Source organism: Eptesicus fuscus, chromosome 6, assembly GCF_027574615.1.
Source record: "Eptesicus fuscus isolate TK198812 chromosome 6, DD_ASM_mEF_20220401, whole genome shotgun sequence".
NCBI lineage: Eukaryota > Metazoa > Chordata > Mammalia > Chiroptera > Vespertilionidae > Eptesicus > Eptesicus fuscus.
The window spans coordinates 94,611,483-94,634,443 of record NC_072478.1 but is presented as its reverse complement, the minus strand read 5'-3'; the positions used below and the strand labels follow the sequence as shown (position 1 = coordinate 94,634,443).

General features: G+C 41.9%; 1 protein-coding gene across 6 annotated transcripts in view; it reads right to left on the bottom strand.

Annotated features, from left to right (window-relative positions):
• The window catches only part of TTC1 (tetratricopeptide repeat domain 1), a 69,051-nt gene that overhangs the window by 36,017 nt on the left and 10,073 nt on the right, over positions 1–22,961 (bottom strand). For 5 of the 6 annotated variants that reach the window (XM_054718117.1, XM_054718114.1, XM_008147659.3 and 2 more), the window contains exons 3-7: positions 13,646–13,706; positions 12,435–12,547; positions 8,744–8,780; positions 5,549–5,697; positions 2,846–2,900 (exon numbers count right to left, since the gene is read on the bottom strand). In XM_054718117.1, the coding sequence (XP_054574092.1) occupies positions 2,846–2,900; positions 5,549–5,697; positions 8,744–8,780; positions 12,435–12,547; positions 13,646–13,706 (415 nt within the window). Of the gene's footprint in view, positions 1–325; positions 349–2,845; positions 2,901–5,548; positions 5,698–8,743; positions 8,781–12,434; positions 12,548–13,645; positions 13,707–22,961 lie in introns of those variants that run through there. The other variant, XM_054718118.1, reaches the window with a different exon arrangement.

Here is a 22,961-nt window from a genome sequence, read left to right as displayed (position 1 = left end):
TCTATGGTTCTTGTGTCATAGGGAAGGCCACTGATGGTTTAAGTACTGAGCTTTTGGGGTTGTTAGTGCTGTGACAGAGTAAAGAATGAACCAGAAGAGGAGAGCCTGGAGGTGGCTGACAGAAAGGCAGTGCCACATTGTGGGAAAGAGGCCCTTTATTCACTGACCAAACATCTGAATGTCTACGATGTTGGGTAAAGCAACTCAGAAATCAGAGTGGGGCCAGTGGAACATAAGGGAACAGCGCACAACTTTCTGGTTGGACCAACAAGTTTCTAGCGTCTGAAAAGTTCACCTTTTGCTGTTGAAGATGATGGCAGAGAAGCACCTTCAGTAACGATCATGCTCCTAAAGAGATGCACAATCACACACATGAATTTTCCTGCTGCTGAGAGTCAGGTTGGACACTCAGACAAAAAGCAGCTTCCTTGTGCCTAAGACAGGATCATTTGCCAAACTGGCCTAAGTGCCACACTTCTCACTAGTGGCCAAATTCCACCCCCACTCTGCCATCCGGGCAGTCATCAGTTAGGTTTCCTTATTACCCCTGTAGCAAATCTGGCACCGTCACTCAGCCTGACTTTGGGGAGCTCTGTCCAGGACACCTCTTTCCACTTCATCACATCACTGACCCCACACCTGAGATCCTCAGACCTCAGATCCCCTGCCTCTCATGGCCATGAGGTCAATCTGTCGAGAGAAAGGGACAACAGCAAACACTCCCGTTGGACCACTTTCCTCAAATATGAAGCCAATCGGATTGTCCTGTGCTCAGCAAGGACTGTGGCACTGGGGCTGAGGCCACCAGGTCCCCACTCCTATTGTGATGACATTTATAAATGACAGGCTAGGAAGGGAGGGCAGAGTATGTTTTACCCATTCCGAATTCCAATCAGGATTTTTCCCCCTAAGGAGGGCGTATATAGGTCTTCTAACAAAAGAAAGTCAAGTTACAGAGAGAAAAGAAAACCTGAATAAAAGCTCATTTTGTTCAATAACCACATAACTTCCTAACACGAAGCAGTTTTTTAAATCTTTAACTACCAGTGCTCCAGCAGAAGCTACCATTCCCACAGAAACTCACACAAAAAACTGTGCCAAGTCCACGGCAAAAGCTTGCTCCACTTCTAAGGAAGTGACATTATTTTGCACTCAGAATGACTACCCTCCAAGGATCTCACGGCACACGAACCACAGCCACGCCACCCGTAACAAGGAGGGGAGAACACCAGAAAGCTCTTGTGGGGCTCAGTCCATGCAGAGTGATTTCTCCCCTCCAGGCTCTCCGATGGCAGGTAACACCCACAAGCAATACTTTATTCATGACCCTTATATTCATTAACAAAAAAGAATCCAGCTATTAATACTATTCACGTGTAACAACAAACCGACTATCACTTACCAAGAACTTAAATTAAGTGGGATGGGAGATTTCATTACAGAAGCAACTGAAGGAATTAATTCAACTTGAATATTTCACATGGAGGGAAAAATATAAGTAAAATCCAAAGCCATGAAGACAGGGCTCATTAGAATTTACAGTGACAGGGACAGATGGAAGTTTTGATCCCAGCTGCCATTGATGACACAATCAGGCTCAGTTTGCACTCGTTCCTTCACAGTTTTGCACAAAGCCTAGAGAGCACTGCCTAGCTGTCTTTCCCATGTCCACTGTGGTCATTCATAAAGCCATCTCTTTCAGCAGGAAGTCTAGCTCAGCTAAATGCACATACTTATTTTGTGTGTGGCTATAATAAAGCATCATTGTTAGAATAGGAGAGAAACGCTCTTTTTTTTTGACAAAAGAGTATCTCCAAAATAACTTTTCTGCTCAAACATGGTGTAAAGTTTAATTAAATAAGTAAATTAGAGAAAGAGACTTTTGGGGAAAAACTGGGGAAGGCTCTAGAAATTGCCAGTCTGAAGCAGCTCTCCCTGGAGCCTGTGTCCAGACAGCAGGGTCGGAGGGCTGTGGATTGCCTGGGCTAATGGGCTCTTCTCAACCAGCTCTCCTATCAGAGTGAACCATGGGGAAATTTGTTCTCATTCTCTGGATCCCGACGCTTACAGCTCATAAAAGGCCAGGCTCAATTTATTGTAAAAGATTTTCCTTTAGGCACATGTGACTGCAATATATTAAATATAAGTCACGAGACAGATTTAGAAAATATTCATAAGAAAGACCCTATACTCGATCTTGAGTAGGGAAACATCAGGTTATAAGCAGAATATGCTGGGCAGACTGTTCATGAGAGGGGTTCTCTGAATCCAGCTATAAAACCCTGGCAAACAAGACAAGTAACTAAAACATGGATCAAAAGAATCCATTTGCCCTACCCTCCACTCACAGCCTTTCCCCACCTCCCCTAATCCCTGCCTTCTCACATCTCCTCAAAGAGACTCAATGCATTTTCAAAACAGAAATTCCCTTGATTCTGCCATGGTACTGGCCGATAGTGACAGCATCCTAATGAACTTAAAGCCTTAGGCTGTTTACTCAGTGAAGAAACTCAACTGTTCTCATGACACTCATGATCTGAAATGCAGGTTGCTGGTATCCCAGGTTGGGAACTGTGTTTGCATTCTTTTAGGCAGGGAAAATTTCCAAGAAAAATAAACAGCAGTTGGGTTTTGAAAAGCTGACACCCTCTGTAAACCACAGTGCTCGTCCTGGAGTGAAACAGCTAAGAGCTCACTAGCCCCACGGAACTGCCGCCCACAACAAATGGAAGGCCCAGAAGTCGTTTCAAACTGTTGTGTTTCCCTTGAAAAAAAATGCTGCTGTCCCTGGGACCCACGCTTCCCAGATACTTATGGTCAAGAGAAATAAGAGAAGCAAACTTACCTAACATCTCTTCCTTCAGCCTTTCATTTCGTTCTTCAATTTGCTTAGGTAATCTCTGCGGGGAAAAGAGGAGAAACCGGGGCTGGTAAAAAATCCCTCAGCTTTATTTTGAATTTGAGAAACATTAAAAACGAATGTGAATGTGAGATAAGGTAAAGTACAGATATGTGATATTAAATAAAAAATATTTTTAATTTAATATCACATATCACTGTTTGTGGGTGAGCCACATGAAGGTAGGAGTTTTGTTTAGTTCACTGCTCTACGTCCAGTTCTTGGCAACAGTGGCCCAAGGAAAACCTCAATAAAGATGTGGTGACCAAACATATACACAAAAACATGTCTGAAAGGATACTTACCAGAATTTTACAATGGTATGTATACTTAGGTGGTGGGATTATGGGTGATATTTTAAACTTTTTTGCTCATTTATATATTTTTTACCTTGAAGTCCTTTCTTTATAGAATCTCATTTACTGAGAAAATCAGATCGACAATGGATGTTTTTAACCTTGGCACTATCGGCATTTTGGACGAGGACATTCTTTGTTAAGGGGGTTGTCTTGTGCACGGTAGGATGTGGAGAGCAACCCTGGCCTCCACCTACTTAAGACGTCAACAGTACCATTCCAGTCATGACAACGTTCCAGACACGGCCAAACGTCCCCGGGAACCAGATCATTCCTGAGAACCACTGATCTACATTAGAGTCTCTTTTGGTCCCTTTTAGCTCTGTAATTGGCCCCAAGTACTCTGGGATTCCAGTAATAACTCTATTATAAGAATTAAAAATAAAATAAATTCTTTATGCATATAACAACTAGCATAAAAGGCTTCCTTTCACAGAAGGCTTAAAACTAATATGACAGGATAAAGGCTACCAAGAATTTGGCCAAGGTTTTAAGTATTCCGTTTCCTCATGTCAAAGTTAGTTGATCTTACCACCATTCAGAGATATGTTAAAAGTCAAATAAAGGACTAAAACTGGTTTCAAATTGCTTATGTATTTTAATTATCCAAACCAGGCTGTCTCCCATTACTCCATTTCTAGATAAATAAGAGATCTGTTATTATGGAAGGAAGTATGCATAAAAACAGAGCAAAACAAAACTCAAACCACCTAGGATATTAATGCGAAAAGATCAGTCAACATTTCTCAGGTTTGCTCAGTAGAATAATCATTCCAAGAGAGAAGTGGGAAATCCTGCAGAGCAGGGCAGACAGGAAATAGAAACAAGTGAAGGAATTGGCAGAAGGCAGTATGGAGCAGCGTGGCCAGCAGTGGGACGGGAGAGATCCAGCCAGATGGTGCATACAGGAGTTCAAGAAGAACCCGGTATGTCCACATCTTCCAATTTTTAAAAAATATACTTTTATTGATTTCAGAGAGGAAGGGAGAGGAGAGAGAGAAACATCAATGATGAGATAGAATCATCTATCGGCTGCCCCCTGCACGCCCCCCATTGGGGATCGAGCCCACACCCCCAGGCATGTGCCCTGACTGGCATGGAACTATGACCTCCTGGTTCATAGGTCGACGCTCAACCACTGAGCCACACTGGCCAGGACTTCCTATTTATTTTCAAGAAGAGTATGCTTTGATTTTTATCTAATCAAATCTTCCCACTTTTCTATATTGGCAAGTGGCCTCAATTAAAAACAAACAAACAAAAAGCTGGCTTAAACAAAACATGTCTGTAGATCCCCACCTCCTATCTGCTGGCCCATGCTCTCCCAGGCGTGCTGGGGTGCAAGACAGGCCTCTCCACCCGAACGGCTCTCTGCAGAGGGTGGCAGTGAAGAGAGCTGTTTAGTTCAAGTCAGGTTTCTCAAATTGATTTGAACCCCCATTATTATGGGGTAATAACATGTGCACATCCAATTCAGTAGTACATCCTTTAGAATATATGCTGCTCTATGCATTAGGGACAGTCACAGAGTGGTTTTAGAGGTAAAGTACAAACCTGGAGTTATTTTTAAAGTGGGGAAGCAGTAACATTTAGCTAATTTACAACTGACATGAAAATTAGCCCAGCCAGCGTGGCTCAGTGATTGAGTGTTGACCTATGAACCAGGAAGTTACAGTTTGATTCCTAGTCAGAAAACATGCGGGCTCGATCCCCAGTGTGGGTCATGCAGAAGGCAGCTGATCAATGATTCTTTATCACTGATGTTTCTCTCTCCCTTCCTCTCTGAAATCAATAAAAATATATTTAAAAAAATTATAACATCTAGAAGCAAAAGGAATGCAGTGTCGGAGATAAGACTAGAAGTCATTTTAAAAAGGACAAGAAGATTAATTTAGGATATATTCAATTGCAAATGTGATAGGCCTATGACAATAAATAGAAACTTGGTGACTGAATAAGAAAAAGGATGGATAGAAAACCAGAAATTCCTTACCTATAACACTTAAGACTCACTTTGGTCTGAACTGTACTACAGTGGACAAGACTGTCCTAGTCCAACAATGAAGTAAGATTTCTGTCAACCCTAGAGATGAAAGGTTTATACAGGTAACACATTGAGGATGGAGTTTAAATGGCACATGGTGAGTCTCTGGCTACCACTTTCAAGTTCTGTTGCCCATATATTGTGATAGGCTCCTCAAAAGTATAGAAATGGAATGCAGTTGTGTCCCAAGGATTATTTAAGACTCACTGAGTAGCAACACAAGGAAAAGAAGAAAAGAATGAGGCTTACCATACAAGCTTCCCTGGCTTGGTGCACTGATGGGTCTTTTTCTAGAATGGACTTGTAGTCTTCCAGGGCTTCATCGAGCTTGTCGGTGCTCTCGTACAGCTCCGCTCTCCTCAGCAGGGCCCTGATGTAACTGGGGTTTAGCTGAATGGCTGTAAAAGGAGAAGAGGTAACTGTTACCATGAAAAAAAAAAGGGCCTATACATACTCAGCCATATCAAGTCTCTTAACCCTTTGTACGCCATAAGAGTCTATAGACGCAAGTGGGATGGTTTCTGTTTAGGACATGTGGCATTAACTGGTTAATCAACCATCATTCAGGGTCTAAAGGAAGAGCTATTTGTCCAAGGCTATACCTGAGGCCAGCAAGCTTTTTCTGGAAAGGGCAAGACTAAAGATTTCAGGCTTTGCAGGACAGACTGTCTGTCACAACTACTCAACTCTGCTATTGTAGCATGAAGCAACCAGACAGTGCCTGAGCCAACAAGGGGGTGTGTTCCCATAAACCTTTACTGACGCTGAGATTCGAACTTCACATAATTTCCATGTGTCACAAAATATTATTCTCATGGATATTGGTTCCAAACTCAAATCTGGAAATAGTCTTCCCCTTCCTCTCATTTTCCTGACATGGCTCCTCCTCTTCGGACCGCAGCTGGAAATGACTGTTGCCCACTGTACGCCCTGCTAACCAAGCTTACAAGGCATTTTCTCATCATTTGGTTACAGAGAAAGGAACTCTGAAAATCAGCAGTTTGTTCCTAATTTACAGTTTTCAAAGCCACACATCACACACAGATTAAGGTTAAATTCCTTCTTCCAAACAAAACTACATTCAGAATTAGTTCCAGCCCAAGATAGTAATAGATTAGAAGTAGTTAGCTACATTCTAATGTAGCAATAGTTTAATTCAGGTACTGAAAAAGAAATAAGAAATACAAAGAAAAGAAAGCCCCAGCAGAGGGGATGATGAATTAATGTAAAAAAAAAAAAAAAAAAAAAAAAGAAGAGAGAACTCATGCTTACTATGAGAGTTGGACTAGACAGCATAAGGTTCTTTCTAACCCTATGGTTTTCTCAAAGAAATTATTAAATAAAGAGAGGAAAACAAATAAAAATACAAATTATGAAAAGTAATAATTAGCCAGTAAACCTCATGAGTAGTAAGATGCAAGGAAAAGTGATTATGTATGTTCTCCATACCAAGCTGGTTAGAAAGGTAAGAAAAACTGGCCCATCAAAAATTTTTTGACTGGCTTATTTCACTTAGCATAATGCTCTCCAGTGAAATAAGCCAGTCAGTGAAAGAAAAATACCACATGATCTCATTCATTTATGAATAATAAAGAACATTATAAACTGATGCACAAAAAGATACAGAGGCAGAGAAGCATCGAATAGACTGTCAAACAACAGTGGGAAGGCTGGGGAGGGTTGAGGGGCGGGGGGAGGTAAGAGATCAACCGAAGGACTTGTATGCATGCATATAAGCATAACCAATGGACGCAAGACACTGGGAGGGGGGTGAGGGCATGTGCCGGGGGGTAGGGGGGGCTGGGGGAAGGTCAATTGGGAAAAAAAAAGGAGACATATGTACTACTATTTGTAATACTTTAAACAATAAAAAAAAAGGAAAATAAAAATAAAATTTTTTGAAAACAAAACAATAGTGATCCTAAGTCTAGGTGTCTCTAAGTTGGTGGGATGGAAAGACCCTGATAGAACTCAGATAAAAGTGGCAGTCTTGATTCAGTGTGTGGAACCTGAAAGGGTAATTAAAATGATGGCAAATAGGTTTAGAAGAATTATTACATCTGAAGAGTACCAATTCCCAACAGAAACTGCCCCTTACCCCCGCACACACAGATCCAGATGCCTGATAGCAGCTAAGATCTTCAGTTTCAATTTCAAAGTAAAGTAATTTGGACACTATAGGAAGTAAATTCTGTTTCAGCAGATTCTGCTGCCAAGGTAGCTCTGAATTTTTCTTCACATACCCTATCTAATAAAGAGGGGAATATGCAAATTGACCTTCACTCCATCACAAAGATGGCTGCACCCACAGCTGAGGCCAAGTTCCCAAAAGGAGCCTTAATGAGCAATCAGCAGGGACCTGAGGCTACACCCTCCCCCGCACCTGTGGGGCTTGACAGGGGACCTCAGGCTGCATCCCCCACCTGGTGGGGCTTGATGGGGGACCTCAAGGTGCGCTTCCCATCCTGGTGCTGGGCTAGGGGACCTCAGGCTGCTCCCCCGGCCCCAGCGCCAGGCCAGAGAACCTCAGGCCGTGCCCCTCACCCGGCAGGGCTTGACAGGGGACCTCAGGCCGTGCACCCCACCCAGTGGGGCTTGACAGGGGACCTGAGGCTGCGCCCCCCTGCGGTGGGGCGTGACGGGGGACCTGAGGCTGCGCCCCCCTGCGGTGGGGCTTGATGGGGGACCTGAGGCTGTGCCCCCCCTCGCCTGGCGGGGCTTGACGGGGGACCTCAGGCCATGTCCCCCACCCAGCGGGGCTTGACAGGGGATCTCAGGCCGTGTCTCCCACCTGGCGGGGCTTGACGGAGGACTTCAAGGCACGCCCCCCCCGCCCTGGTCTGGGCTGGGGGACCTCAGGTCACGCCCCCCCGTCCTGGTGCTGGGCCAGGGGACCTGAGGCTATGCCCCCTGCCCGGCAGGGCTTGACAAGGGTGGGACTGGCTGGGTCTGGATCTAGCCCAATGGGAGGGGGCTGGCCGGGTCTGAGTCTCGCGCGATTTTGAGGTGCATGTGGGTGGGCGGGGACTTGACTCTGGGTCCCGTGATGAGCCCCAGACTCTGACAGGAGGAAGGTTTTCATATACATTACTAATTTTCTTTCATCTCTGACACTTCTATTATAACGAAAGGGCAAATAGCAATATTAATTTATTTCCTCTAATTAATCCCCTTTTAATGTGCACGAATTTCATGCACTGGGTCACTAGTTTATTTATAAGCCTGGATAAACAGACTCAACTATCCATTCAAGAGCACACTTACACTAAGGTGACTACTACATAATACCTCTGAGAAGGGCTAAACCATAAAGCTACTTCTTTAAAGGCCTCAGAGGAAGGGGGCACAGGTACAGATCACACCCGACCCAGAGCCTCTATCTCTGTTGGTCTAGCCGAGGTGAGGCTCTTAATGTTAACATGTAACAAGATCAAAAAGTTGTACCTTTGCTGCAGTCACTGATGGCCATCTCTTTCTTGTCCTAAAAGGAAATATAAGATTGATATGAGTCACCCTGGTTCTATCTTAATGGTCCAAAGGCTCAATGACAAAGCTGATCATTAATAATTGCTTATGGAGATGCAGAATGCTCTTCAAAGAAAACACACAAAAACATGCAACTTACTTCCAAGCTAAAATTCAAATATGGTGACTTGAAAGTCTTCTGACAACAAAATATTCAAGTAGCTTCTTCCTAAATATCTTAATCTTTTGCACTCGGATGTCGAGTGTGACTCGACACGGTTAGCATTAGAATAAAGGAATCGAGAAAAAAGCAAGCGAGTGCAAAGGGTTAAAGACTGTTGTCATGGACCTATTTGATTTGCAAGATGCTCTATGTCAGAATGCTGATACTGAGAAAACTTTGTGATCAATAAACAGGGCAAATGACTAAAATATGGATAACTGAATTAATAACCCTCCTCTTTGGCTAGCTGACCCAAAGTGGTATCTTCTAGAAAGTATACAAATGGTATGTCTACAATAACACAGTGTGGCTTGTCATGCAGTCTCAGTTAAAACCTCAATTCATCCACTGATGAAACAAAGATACACAACCACCTACCAAATGAGACCCCTCACTGACTGAGCTGCTGAATCGAGAAGCATGACACAGTGGACAGAACACAGTGGACAGAAGAGTCGAATGAACCTGACTCTTGTTCCAGCTCTGACACCAACCTGCTGTTTAACTCCCCCAGTTCTAAAATGTCTATTTCCCCCAATTAGTATTCTACAATGTTACAGAAATGATAGTTTAAATAAATGTTCAACAATTCTGTAATAGCTACTGTAGCAAATACTAAATATTTTGCAGAGTATTTTAGAGCAATGTCTACCAAACTGAATTTTAGGATTTAATTAAAAACAGTTCCAGGCTGGGGAGTGAAGGCTGAATGGGTGCAGGGTATCCTTCTGGGGTCATGAAAAAGTTCTGGAACCAAATGGTGATAGTTGCATAACATTTATAAATGTATTTAATAGAACTAAACTGTATGCTTTAAAAAGGTTAAAACGGTCAATTTAAAAATATATATATATTTTATTGATTTCAGAGAGGAAGGGAGAAGGGAGAGAGAGAGAGAAACATCAATGATGAGAGAGAATCATTGATCGGTTGCCTCCTGCATGCCCCCTACTGGGGATCGAGCCCACAACCCAGGCATGTGCCCTTGACCGGAATCGAATGCAGAACCCTTCAATTCGCAAGCCGGTGCTCTATCCACTGAGCCAAACCAGCTAGGGCTAAAACAGTCTATTTTATGCCAGGTGCCTTTTACCCACAATAAACACAGAAGGTTCCAGAGTCATCTGAAAAACAATGCATTATATCTCTTCCAATGTTCATTATAGCAATTCACATATTAAAAGCTCAAAGAAGTCTTGTAGTAAAGCAATCTGTGTAATTTTGTACAAGTCAGTATTTCCCCAATATATTAGCTTGCTATAAATCTAAAACTCTCAATTTCCTATCTTAAAGTTCTGAAAAAGGAGTGGCTCTTTACAATGCCTGTGCCCCTAAGTAAGCATTATTAAGCTGCAGTGCATCTTAGGAACAGCTGGCCTTTTGCAGATCAGGAACGGTGGCCTTTTACTGCAGAATCCTCTGCTTCAGGCTCAGAGTCTGCTAACAGCTCAGGGGACCCAAGTGTTGCCTGCTGCTTAGAGTGATAATCTGCAAAGTGGGGCATGTGGAACAAAATCAGAACTTCTTTACCACCCTTTCATAACTTCTGTTAGTCTATATACATATATAAGTCAATGTACAGAATATACAAGGAGTATTTTTAAAAAACTTTAATCTGCTCTTTTAGGGCTCTGTCTCTCTTGTGGAGGCAGGCACAGACCTGACACTCTGCCCTCACCCGTCTGCCTTTTCTCTCTCCAGACATGAAATATAAAGCTTGGCCGGGCACACTCCACCAGGGATGCTGAGCCTGCAAACTTGCTTTTCAGAAATTCTTCCTAAAGCAGTGAACCCATCACCTCTGTGAATAAACTCAGAATATGGTCCTTAATTGTTAAAATGCATTAATCCTGGACATTTTCAAGTCACTAATTTTTGAATCTTCTTAAAAATATCAAAGAGTGCAACTTAAAAGAACAAAACAACCACCCACCCACCCCACTGGCAAACCTATCCTTTGTAAAGGAAATGGTCACAGAGCAACTCTCTCCTGAGTTCTCCTCACATGTGACCAAGACCACACATTGCCCTAACTCAGAACCAGTTGATTATACTAGCCTGAGCCTAGCAATACCGATAACTTGACAACTGTATAAACAAAGAATCCCCTGGCCCAGGAGCCAGATGGGCATGGTGCATTTTGTTTGACACTGAAGGTGCCCTTGAATCCATTTAGCAATGACAACTTCCAGTCTGAGAACGGGACAAGATGTCTCCAAGGAGCAAAAGCGAAATAGGAGAGTTTTCCAAGCTAAGTGTAAACACTGTTAGGTGTGAATTCTGATTGACGGTAGAATATATTAATGAGTAATGTTTAAATACACTTAATTATTTTTATTTCCCCTAATATGTGTTTATATACTCTAGAATTATTCTCTAATGCCACATGAATCACCCCCAAAACTTACTTCACTTTGGAGACTAAATCCAATAATAAAACAAACAAGTTCAGGTTTTAAAAAAACAACACCTTTCTGCACATCTAAACCATCCTGGATTTCCCTTCTCCCCGCCCCACCCCCCTTTTAAACTTGGTTATCCAAAGAGACTTTGGTAGCAGCACTAGAGTATTTCAGGCAACATCAATGAGAAAGTGACAAATCTAACTTTTAATACCAACATGTACAAAAGAAATACAACTACACTCTTTTCTATTCTACATTCACCGTGCTACACCAGGTTCTCAAGCCTTTAGAAACGCAAAATGTTCCTGAACTTTCCCCGACACATATCTTGCGGTTAAGGGCACCACTCATTCCAACTGGTGGACATTTCTCCCCACGTCATACTTTCAACAGGAAAATCAGACCCTCTGGAAGAAGCATCTTGAAATCCCAAGTTTTAACCAGTGCTTCCCTTTGGTCTTTATCTAGAATCCCAGAGCCTAAAACTGTTCCAAGCCATGCACCTCTAAGGTCTTTGCTTCATTAACCTTCCCTAGTTTGGTGGAAACTTTGCCAGCCTTCTTTCTGTAAAGTGTTCACTCAGCCACTTTAATGAGGAATGTTAACAGTAATCTGACTCAAGTTTTAAAACAATATGTTTCTATCTCTCTTGTGCCCTTTATATCGGAAATATATGAGCAGGAAAAGGAAGACACCAACGTTAAGGCCCTATGTGAGTTTTTGGAGAGACACTATCCTACAAATACACTGCAAGTCCATGTGCTTCTTCTTCTTCTTCTTTTTTTTTTTAAATATATTTCATTGATTTTTTACACAGAGGAAGACAGAGGGATAGAGAATTAGAAACATCGATGAGAGAGAAACATAGATCAGCTGCCTCTTGCACACCCCCTACTGGGGATGTGCCCGCAACCAAGGTACATGCCCTTGACTGGAATCGAACCTGGGACCCTTGAGTCCACAGGCCGATGCTCTATCCACTGAGCCAAACCGGTTTCGGCCCATGTGCTTCTTAAAAAAAGAAAAGGTCAATGTTACATACCTGTTTCATCCTTGCAGCAGCTCTATTTGAAAACAGAATAGACCTGTCTTTCTGGAAGCAGGATGGGCACATTTGAAGGGCTTGGCTATAAGAACTTTCGGCTTCTATGTAATCTGAGGATAAGGTAAAAGGTGAGAGGTTTATTATTATTTTATTCCTGATAGACTGTGTTCCATAGGATCTGAGAGTGCATAGCCTTCCAGTCACAGGACAAAGGTCTCCAACAGAAAACTCCAAATGTTCAGCTTCCATTTGGCTTCTCAATTTAGTAAGGAGCTTTGAAAGGGGTTTGGGAACTGGACAGATGAAAGAGACTGAAGTCTGGGATTAATGGCCTGTTGACTAAAGACCTTAAAAGAGAAAGTGGTGATAAATTTATATATTCATTGCCACACACAGAATGATAATCAGGGTCCTAAAGGAAAATTGTCTATTCACGTGTCTTTCTCAGGTTAGAAATAGTTAATAAAATACAAAGAGATACGTTTTCAAAATTAGAACCATTAGTTCTCTTAGAACAAAGTAAGTGATGACTGATTAAACCAGGATGTAAGAACACATTTTTAAGCCTAGAAATAACTAGGGAGAAATGTTACTACTCCTAGATTCTTAAAGCATCTACCCTTTAAGATGTGGCAAAGGCTATCATAAGATCAAACAGTTGCCCAAAGTATCGGAATGAGCCCGACTTATTCCTAAGCCTATGGAGGAAACCCAGAAGGACACGAAGAGCATCTCTCTGCTTACAGCATCCGAAGAAAAAGGCACATGAAAGCGCAGCCCAAGTACAAGCAGGATTCCTCCCTGGGCCCTGCCGGGACCCGCGGCTGGTTTTTATAGGCTATTCAAAGTGAGGACTGGGGCCCTGGTTTTGCAGCAGTGCAGCAAAGAGCCTGTTAACATTCCAGGTTAGAGATCGCCAAAGCCACAGCTGAAGAGTTTTCCTCCCAATTTCTGGATTTATAGAGATTGGATTATAGAAAAGAAGAACTATGTCTGTGCCAAGAGACACATGGTAACTGGTCACTGTCAGCTGAGAGCGATTTGAACCTGGTAAAAAACAATATTGCAAATGCTGGAAGGCAGAATGTATTGAGAGCAGTTTATTTGCTAGTTGTTTCCAAATGTTCTTTGGGGCTTTCTCCAGACTCTATAAGAGAAAGAGGAGTCAAGAATGAGAAGACATCAGTGCTGAAACAGTTCTCTCTTACCTCCTTTCTTAAATTGCTCATTTCCCTCCTCCTTCAGTCTAGTGCTCTCTTCTCTTCTTTTCTAAAAGAGACCAGAGATTGACAGAATTTGTTACAATATTATTTTAAGTGAACAAAAAGGTCAGCTTTCTTTACATATCAGGCTACTTAATAGGCAGCAGCTGGACTTAACACACACACACACACACACACACACACACACACACACACACAGACTGATTTCAGAGAGAAGGGAGAGGGAGATAGAAACATCAATGATGAGAGAGAATCATTGATCGACTGCCTTCTACATGCCCCACACTGGGGATCGAGCCTGCAACCTGGGCATGTGCCCTGACTGGGAACCGAACCTGTGACCTCCTGGTTCAAAGGTCAACGCTCAACCACTGAGCCATGCCGGCCTGGCAAACAACTTGACTTTTGAGAATTGGGTCAGTTCTATCTAAATCTCCAACAGATATAGAAAAAAACACATAACTACCTGGCTAATCACCAACACATTCTTGATTGTGTTTAAAATGCAAATCATAGGTTTCCTATGTTTATCTTTTGCACAGAATGGTAATTCAGGTATCATTTAATTTCTACTTACTCATACTGAAACTAAGCAACACATCTACTGGTATACACATCACTGTAAATTCAAAATCTGTATCTGGAGTTTATTAATCGCATGATCTTGGACGACTTCCAGATCTTTCTGAGCCTTACTTTCTTCATCTAAGAAATGAGGCTTTAATACTTTATGGACTAATGTGATAAATGTATATAAGACTCCCAATATAATGCCTGGCACATAAGTGCTCACTAAATATGAGTTATGATTTTCTGTAAAATAAGTAATTTAATATTTACTTAGCTACAACTGTGGTTTGTGTCATGAAGGAGACACAGGTATGCTGGCAGAGTGCATTGTGGGGGGCACACCTCACCTGCAGGGTCAGGGCAGTATGCTGCCAGCAGGCTAACAGGAGGAAATTTGAAGAGACCCAGATAAACAAATCTCCCTTTTCTTAGCTTCTTCTAACAACTCAGAAATTCACACAGATGGCCGACCACCCATCAAACTCAAAGGCCAAGTGAACGTTACTCGGCAGAGAAAAGACGAAACAGGCTGAGTCTCTGTGCTTTCAGCCCTGATCATCGGGGAACACAGCAGAACCAGCAGAAGTCGCCCCCCACTTGCCGCCTTCTGACAGTGTTTTTTTAAAAAACAAAATCTCCTTCATTCTTGAGCCTTCTGATTAAATAAAAATTTCAAAGGGAGGAAACACTGTTAGCAGGACATTTCACCCACAGGAAAAGCCTGGAGCCTAAATAACTGATACTCTTAAGATTAGGAACAAAGTGAAACTGTTATGTCTCTGGAGGTTTGTAAATATGCTGATGGGTGCTCCCCGAATGCCTTATTATTATACTCCGGATGAAACAGAGCACTTGAGGAACCTCAATAAAGAGACTAAACGGTAGGTATAAACTGAATCTAATATTTATGGTCTCTACTATGTGCCAGATGCACAGCAGATACAATAATTCATTTTTAGGTATAATATATCTGAAGAAGGGCTATTCTAAGGGAGTAGAAAAAAATAAAATGGGAGGTGGTGATGGGACTCAAATATAAGAATGTGGCCACATTTACCTAGTACTACCCAGGAGGGAGGTGCTTGGCTTGTAATGTTCTCTACTGTATTGCTTAGAATTTTTGAATGCAAGCAAAAAGACTATCTTAGGCAAAAAAATTTTGAGGGGGCAGATTTATTAGAGAGAGAGTGGGGGCGTAAGAAACAATGGGAGGCCTAAAATATAAGCGTAGAAAACAGACAGGAAACAAGGCAGCTCAGTTAAGTCAAGAAGTAAGAAGAGGGAGAGAAACCAAGATGGCGGCATAGGTAAACACCTGAACTGCTGCCTTGCACAACAATTTCAAAACTACAACTAAAAGACAAAACAGACATCATCCAGAACCACAGGAAAGCTGGCTGAGTAGAAATTCTACAACTAGAAGGAAAGAGAAAAGCACACTGAGACTTACAGGAGCTGCGGAAGTAAAGGCAGAGGTACGGAGGCGCATGTATGGAGAGGGCTGGCAACTGGAGTACCCGGCTGGCTTTCTCAATCGGGAGGGAGACAAGCTCCCGACTGCTCTGAACTCCAGTTCCGGGCGAGACTCTGGGGACCCAGACTCATATGGGGAGAAACTGGACTGTCTGGCAGCGGGTGAAACTCGAGGGCGGCTTTCTCTCAGAGGTGCTTGCAGCGATGACCGCGGGACACTGAGACCCAGGGGCCTCTTAGGGCAGGGCTGATGGGAAGCCACTGCTGTTTGCTCTGTCCTGAGATCCCGCCCCACGAAGCCATTGCTGTTTGTTCCGCCCTGAGACTCCGCCCCATCCAAGCTGAGCACAGAGGCTTTTGCATATGAATGGCCTGGTCCTTTGAATTCTAAACTTACCTAACAAACTGCAGCTGAGTCAGTGAGACCCAGAACATCCAAAAGAAGGCCCAAGGCCCCACAGCAGCTTGCATTGCTTCACAGCTGGGCCTCATCTGGGCACCTCCAAAACCCAAAGAAGAGGAATCTGCAGATCTCTCCGTAGCTCCAGCTGGGTGGTCTCAGGCAGAGGCTAAATTAGCACCTCCTTGGAGATCCAAGAGCCAGTGTACCCAGGGGTCAGAGTAGGACCATCCAGATTACAACTCCTCAGATCCATAAGGGACACACTCTGGGGTCAGACTCAGTGAGCACCAAAGCCCCACTGAAGCAAGTCTTGCCCCATAAGGGTGTCTCCAGCACAGAAGTCCTCCCATCGTAGACACAGCTGATCCTCACAGCCAATTGGCCTGGAGGTCAATTCCTACCAGGGTTACCAACAACAATCAAGGCTTAACTACAAGTCTGTGCACACAGCCCACAAAGGGGTGCACCAAGAGTGTCCACCTCAGGTAACTGGGGAGGCTGAGCCACTGGGCCCTATAGGACACCTACCACACAAAGCCACTCTATCAACTCAGGGGAAGCAGCCAAAATGTGGAGACAAAGAAACAGGTCACAAATGAAAGAAATGGAGGAAAGCAAACGACTGGATACAGAGTTCAAAACCACGGTTATAAGGTTTTTCAAGAATTTTCTAGAAAAGGCCGATAAATTTAGTGAGACCCTTGAGGATATACCCTTGAGGATATGAAAAAGGACCAACTAGAAATTAAGCATACATTGACTGAAATAAAAAATAATATACAGAGATCCAACAGCAGACTAGAGGATCGCAAGAATCAAGTCAAAGATTTGAAATACAAAGAAGCAAAAAACACCCAACCAGAAACGCAAAAAGAAAAAATGAATCCAAAAATATGAAGATAGTGTAAGGAGCCTCTGGGACAACTTCAAGCGTACCAACATCAGAATTATGGGGGTGCCAGAAGAAGAGGGAGAGCAAGACACTGAAAACCTATTTGAAGAAATAGTGACAGAAAACTTCCCCCACCTGGTGAAAGAAATAGACTTACAAGTCCAGGAAGCGCACAGAACCCCAAACAAAAGGAATCCAAAGAGGACCACACCAAGACACATCATAATTAAAATGCCAAGAGCAAAAGACAAAGAGAGAATATTAAAAGCAGCAAGAGAAAAACAGTTAGTTACCTACAAGGGAGCACCCATACGATTGTCAGGTGATTTCTCAACAGAAACTATGCAAGCCAGACGGGAGTAGCAAGAAATATTCAAAGTGATGAATAGCAAGAACCTACAACCAAGATTACTCTACCCAGCAAAGCTATCATTCAGATTTGAAGGTCAGATAAAGAGCTTCACAGATAAGAAAAAGCTAAAGAGTCATCACCGCCAAACCAGTATTATATGAAATGCTGAAAGGTATTCTTTAAGAAGAGGAAGAAGAAGAAAAAGGTAAAGATAAAAATTATGAACAACAAATACATATCTATCAACAAGTGAATCTAAAAATCAAGTGAATAAAAAATCTGATGAACAGAATAAACTGGTGAATATAATAGAATCAGGGGCATAGAAAGGGAGTGGACTGACAATTCTCAGGGGGAAAGGGGTGTGGGGAGTGCGGAAAGAGACTAGACAAAAATCGTACACCTATGGATGAGGACAGTGGCGGGGCGCAGGTAAGGGCAGATGTTGGGGTGGGAACCGGGTGGAGCGGAGCTATGGGGGAAAAGAAGAGGAACAACTGTAATAATCTGAACAATGAAGATTTATTAAAAAAAAAAAAAAAAAAGAAGTAAGAAGACACTAATTATCCTTTAGCTGAAGAGTCTGGTCAAAACAGGCTTGTAATAGCAGCAAATGAACCCTAACCATTCCTCTTTCTTTGCTCCACCCAGATTCAAAGTCTTGATCAGCGGCATCAAATGAGCCAAGTGTATGTCACATGCCTTCGCTGTCAGACAAAGGAGTGAGGGACATGGAGTACTGTCACTCAACAAGATTACAACACAGAAAAATTCCTTCAAATATGAAAGGGGGTTGGATGCGTAAGCCAAGAAAACTCCTTAATAAATCTAGTCAAGAATTATTTCAACCCTGAATAGCTAAAGCACCCTTGAGAAAGAACAAAGCTGGAGGCATTTCACTGTCTGATTTCAAACTCTATTACAAAGCTATGACAATTAAAACAGTATGGTACTGGCATAAAAACACACACATAGGTCAATGGAACAGAGCAGAGACCAGAAATAAACCCAAGCATAAATGGTCAATTAATTTATGACAAAGGAACCAAGAATATACAGTGGAGAAAGGACCGTATCTTCAATAAATGGTGATGGGAAAACTGCACAGCCACATACAAAAGATCTTGGTGTTGATTTTCTGAATCTGACATCAAAAGCAAAGGCAACAAAAACCACAATAAATCAGTGGGTCTACATCAAACTAAAAAGCTTCTGCACAGCACAGGAAATCATCAACAAAAATGAAAAGGCCACCTACTGAATGGGAGAAAATATCTGCAAATCATGTATCTGATAAGGGACTGATAACCAAAATATATTTTTAAAAGCTCATACAACTTAATGGCAAAAAAAAACACCCCCAAAAACAAAAAAAAATCTGATTAAGAGAACCCAAACAAAAAATTTTTTCCCCCAAGGAAGACATACAGATGGCCAACAGATATATGAAAAGATGTTCATCATTAGTTATTAGGGAAATACAAATCAAACACAATGAGGTATCACCTCACATCTGTTAGAATGGCTAGTATCAAATGAGCAAACAAAACAAAAATAAACTCATACTTACAGACAATCGAATGCTAGTTACCACAAGGGAAGAGAGGTAGGGGGAGGGCAAAGTGAGTAAAGGGGGCGAAATATATGGTAAGGGAAGGACACTAGACTTTGGGGGGTAAGCATGCAAGAGTATACAGATGTTGAATTATAATGCTGTACATCTGAAATATAACATTTATATAATACTATTAACCAATGTTACCCCAAGAAATTTAATTTTAAAAATTTAAAACAATTTAAATTAAGGTAAAAGTAAAACCCTATAATTATTAGCAAATTCAGTCCATTAATTTTAAATTAACACACACACACCATATATCATTGTCCAATAAAGTGAAATGAAAAGTTGGTTTCACATTAGAAAATATATCAATGCAAGGTAACATGTTAAGTTAAAAGAGAAGATATGCTCTCATGAATAAATGCACCACAGGTCTTACAGGTCTTTAATATATCATTTATTTATTTATTTTCTTTTAATCTTTATTGCTGAAAGTATTACATAGGTCTTCCTTTTTAAATATATTTTTAAGTTATTTTAAAAACACAAATTCTTTAGAGAAGGGCAATTCACCAAGTTAATGGAGTTTAATGTCCATCCTTTAATTTCAATCTCCTCTACTTTAACTCTAACTTGAAGCTACTTTTTGATCTAAATCTGTTCTTCAGTGCCAACTCATCAGGAATGTTCTGACCACAGATGAATCACTCAGCCTACCAGTGTAAAGTGTGAGTGCGTGTGTGTTAAGAGTTTAATCATTCTTTAGTAAATTTAGAACATGAAGACCCCAATGGGCAAAGCTAGATCCAAGGCATGCCCAGAAGGAATTACTGAGTAAGGGCCAAACTGAGCAGCCAGCCAGCCCAAGAAAAGCTCACGGTGTCTTCATAACTAGGACCAAGAGTTGAACTGGCAGGAGGACTCCATAACATATTTCTATGGCCAATTATTCTCAGGAAGGCATTTCATTTTTTTGGGTTGACCAATCACAACTTGGTGACCTATTAAGCAGTAAACACTGGAAAGAAGCCGCTGCTTCCACAGATTGTGTAAAGTGAGGATTGATGCAATTATCAATATCATGCTGAACATCTCCTTGGAAACAGCTAAAAATAGCACTCTGAAGAGAAAGCTGCACCATTTCCCAGCTGTGCCAAGAGACTAACTTGATTCTAGTACAAAGACGAGGGTTTATTCTGCTGCTGGAACATAGTCTTTTCCCGAAAGGATGGCATGCATACTGTGTAATGGTACTGGAATCCAAGGACAGATTTTATATGTATAAGTCTTATTTAACATGCTAAGTGCCAGGGGCAGTCACACATAAATGACTGCTGATATTCAGCATTATCAGGTGCAGATCAGTCCAAGCTCTGGTCTAATGTGGTTAGGAGACTCTCACAGGCCTCAACAATGCCCTTTAACACATTCCAGAGAGGCCTCACAGAGAAACATCTGCTCTAGAGTTCCATTCCATAACAGTGGGAATCAAAGAACTTTACAGGGCTCTGTACTCCTCACTCCTCCCCACCACTGAAAACTCAGGGGGAAACAGCGACATCATTCTGCACTGTACAATCATCACAGGAACTGTCAAGGAAAACCCCAAAAAGACAGTGCCCTTGATAAGTGCAGTTTATCTCAACAGTTATTACCACAACTTCAAACTTTTCAGCCTGGTATTTAAAGTTCAATACAACATACACCAGTATAGCATTTCACTGCTTAAAATCTGTCACATACATGACTCATTTGCTTTAAAGACAATTCTAAGAGGAGGGCATGGACGTATTTAACTATCCATTTTATAGGTAAGCAATCAAGATTCAGAAATCACTTGTTCTTTATACTACATCAAACCTCTATTACAACCTACTCAACTTTACCTTCTACTACCCTGCACTGAAGCGTCCATCTTATATAAAAACTGCTGTTTGAAATTTTAACCCAGCTATTTGGCTTCTGTAAATGCTTGCTTGCTTAAATAATAAGGAAAATAAGACTACTCCCACTTTAGAGAGGCCATTAAACCTTCCCCGGACGAAATTATCAGTGCTGGCACCAGGCCAGGCCTATGGTTGAGGTCTCAAGGCCCCAGCACATAGGGGCTCTTTAAGAACTTGCAAAGGGGGCCCCATATTTGGGAGAAGAAGAAGGTAAAAACATATAAATAGGGAAAGTTCCGCCGTATTGGGGTCCAGAATTTGAGAGACATTTTCTTCTGGGCCCGCGCGTAATAACTGTAACTCCATCTCTCTAAGTGTTGCTTGGTTCTTCTCCGGTTTTCTGTAACAGCACAAGTCCTCTCTTCTAGACAGTCTGATTTCTTTTTTGTCTCTCAAAACTCACCATGCTTAATCTTCATTCCATTCTTTTGTTTATTCAAGCAATGCCCTTGTTTCTCTTCCATATCTTCCCCCGACGGTCCAAACCAAATTTTCCAAGTCTAGTACAAAACCTATCTCCTCTCCAGGACCACCATTCACTTCCTTCCCACATGATCTTCCTTTGAATGCAGTCTGTACATAATGTCTCTACTTTGGACATTCAATTCTGCCTCAACAAAATTTTTTTAATTGTAAGATAATAAAAGCACTGAAAAAATTTGGAATGGTACTTAATGCTTAGATAATTTCACGGGTTGTAAAACACTGCACACTCCTTAGACCTGAGCAAGAGGGACCCCTGTGAAGGCCTCTGACCACAATCTTCCTCCCATAGGCCCTTTTCCGACCATGCTCCAGGTGTTCCTGCCTACATCTCCCCAGTCCGCTTCCAGGATCTACAGGGCCTTTGACTGGGTCTGTCTGCATGCTTTAGGTCAGTGAATAAAACTGACTTAAAGAACTTTACAGGGCTCTGTACTCCTCACTCATCGTTAACTTGGAGCTTACAAGTGTATATGCCTTCTATCACTATTCAATGATAAAATATATTAAAAAATAACCTTTGAGGCAGAATTAAATTCCCAAATTAGAGACATTTTTTACAGTCTGCATTCTAAGGAAGATCATTAAATTTATTTTAAAATATTTTCTTAAATAATCCTGCAGTGAGCATGTATTTAATAGACAACGGGGAGAAAGCTAAGAGGTTCACACCAGCAATTTCCATATTGTAAATCTATCAGCGGCTTTCTGCTGCCCCCTGCAGCTCTGTAAAATAATTGCTACAAATGAAACATCTAAGTTGAGCCTAGTCACCTGGAGACCAATCACATCTAGGTAAACGAAGGGTTGAAAAAAATACATACCGGTTAATGGGCTGGGAAATGGAGGCACATGCAACAACTTTCTGCTCGAGTCCAATCTAGTGGGATGAGAAAACTATCCACTGAAAGGCCAAGGGACACCAGCCCACAAGTTCTTCTGAAAGGGAATTCTTCACCATTAAAAAATAAACAAATGCTCAAGTCTTGTTTTCTTTGAAATTGGACATAGTTGCTTTCCACATGCAGACACATGTGTTCTTTCCACAAATCCCTTAGAAGCCCTCTGGGAAGCCTGGAGGGGGGATCTCTGGATTTAAGCTATAGTTGGAACCTGACTCTCATTGTCTTATTCTGAGGAAAGATGATTGATCTATGAGGAATTAATCTTGGAAATATTCCCTTGTTTTTTAACTCAGAAAAATTCTATTTCCAAAACCTCAATTTAATAGAAATAAATTTCCTTATTTTGGTATTGCTTAAATTCCACCCAGTAAGTCCTCTTTAGACACTGAGCACATATGAGGGTTAGAAAAGAAAAGAAAAGAAAAAAAATCCTATTAGTAAACTATCCTTCTGATGGTGGATGCAGTCAATATACCTGTTAGGTCATTACTTCGCTCTGGAAGTTTAGACATCTGTATCAATCTGGCTCTCTGGCTCCCAAGTGTGGCCACCGTTCTCCCAATATCGAAATGGCCTGGGGATGCTTGTTGACAAAGGAGAACCCTGGCTGCCACCCCACCAGCCTGTGGTCTCAGACACTTCAAGGCTTTGCAGTTACAAAGTTTCCTGTGATTCTCAGGCACAATCAAGTTTGAGAAGCACTGAAGGACACTTTA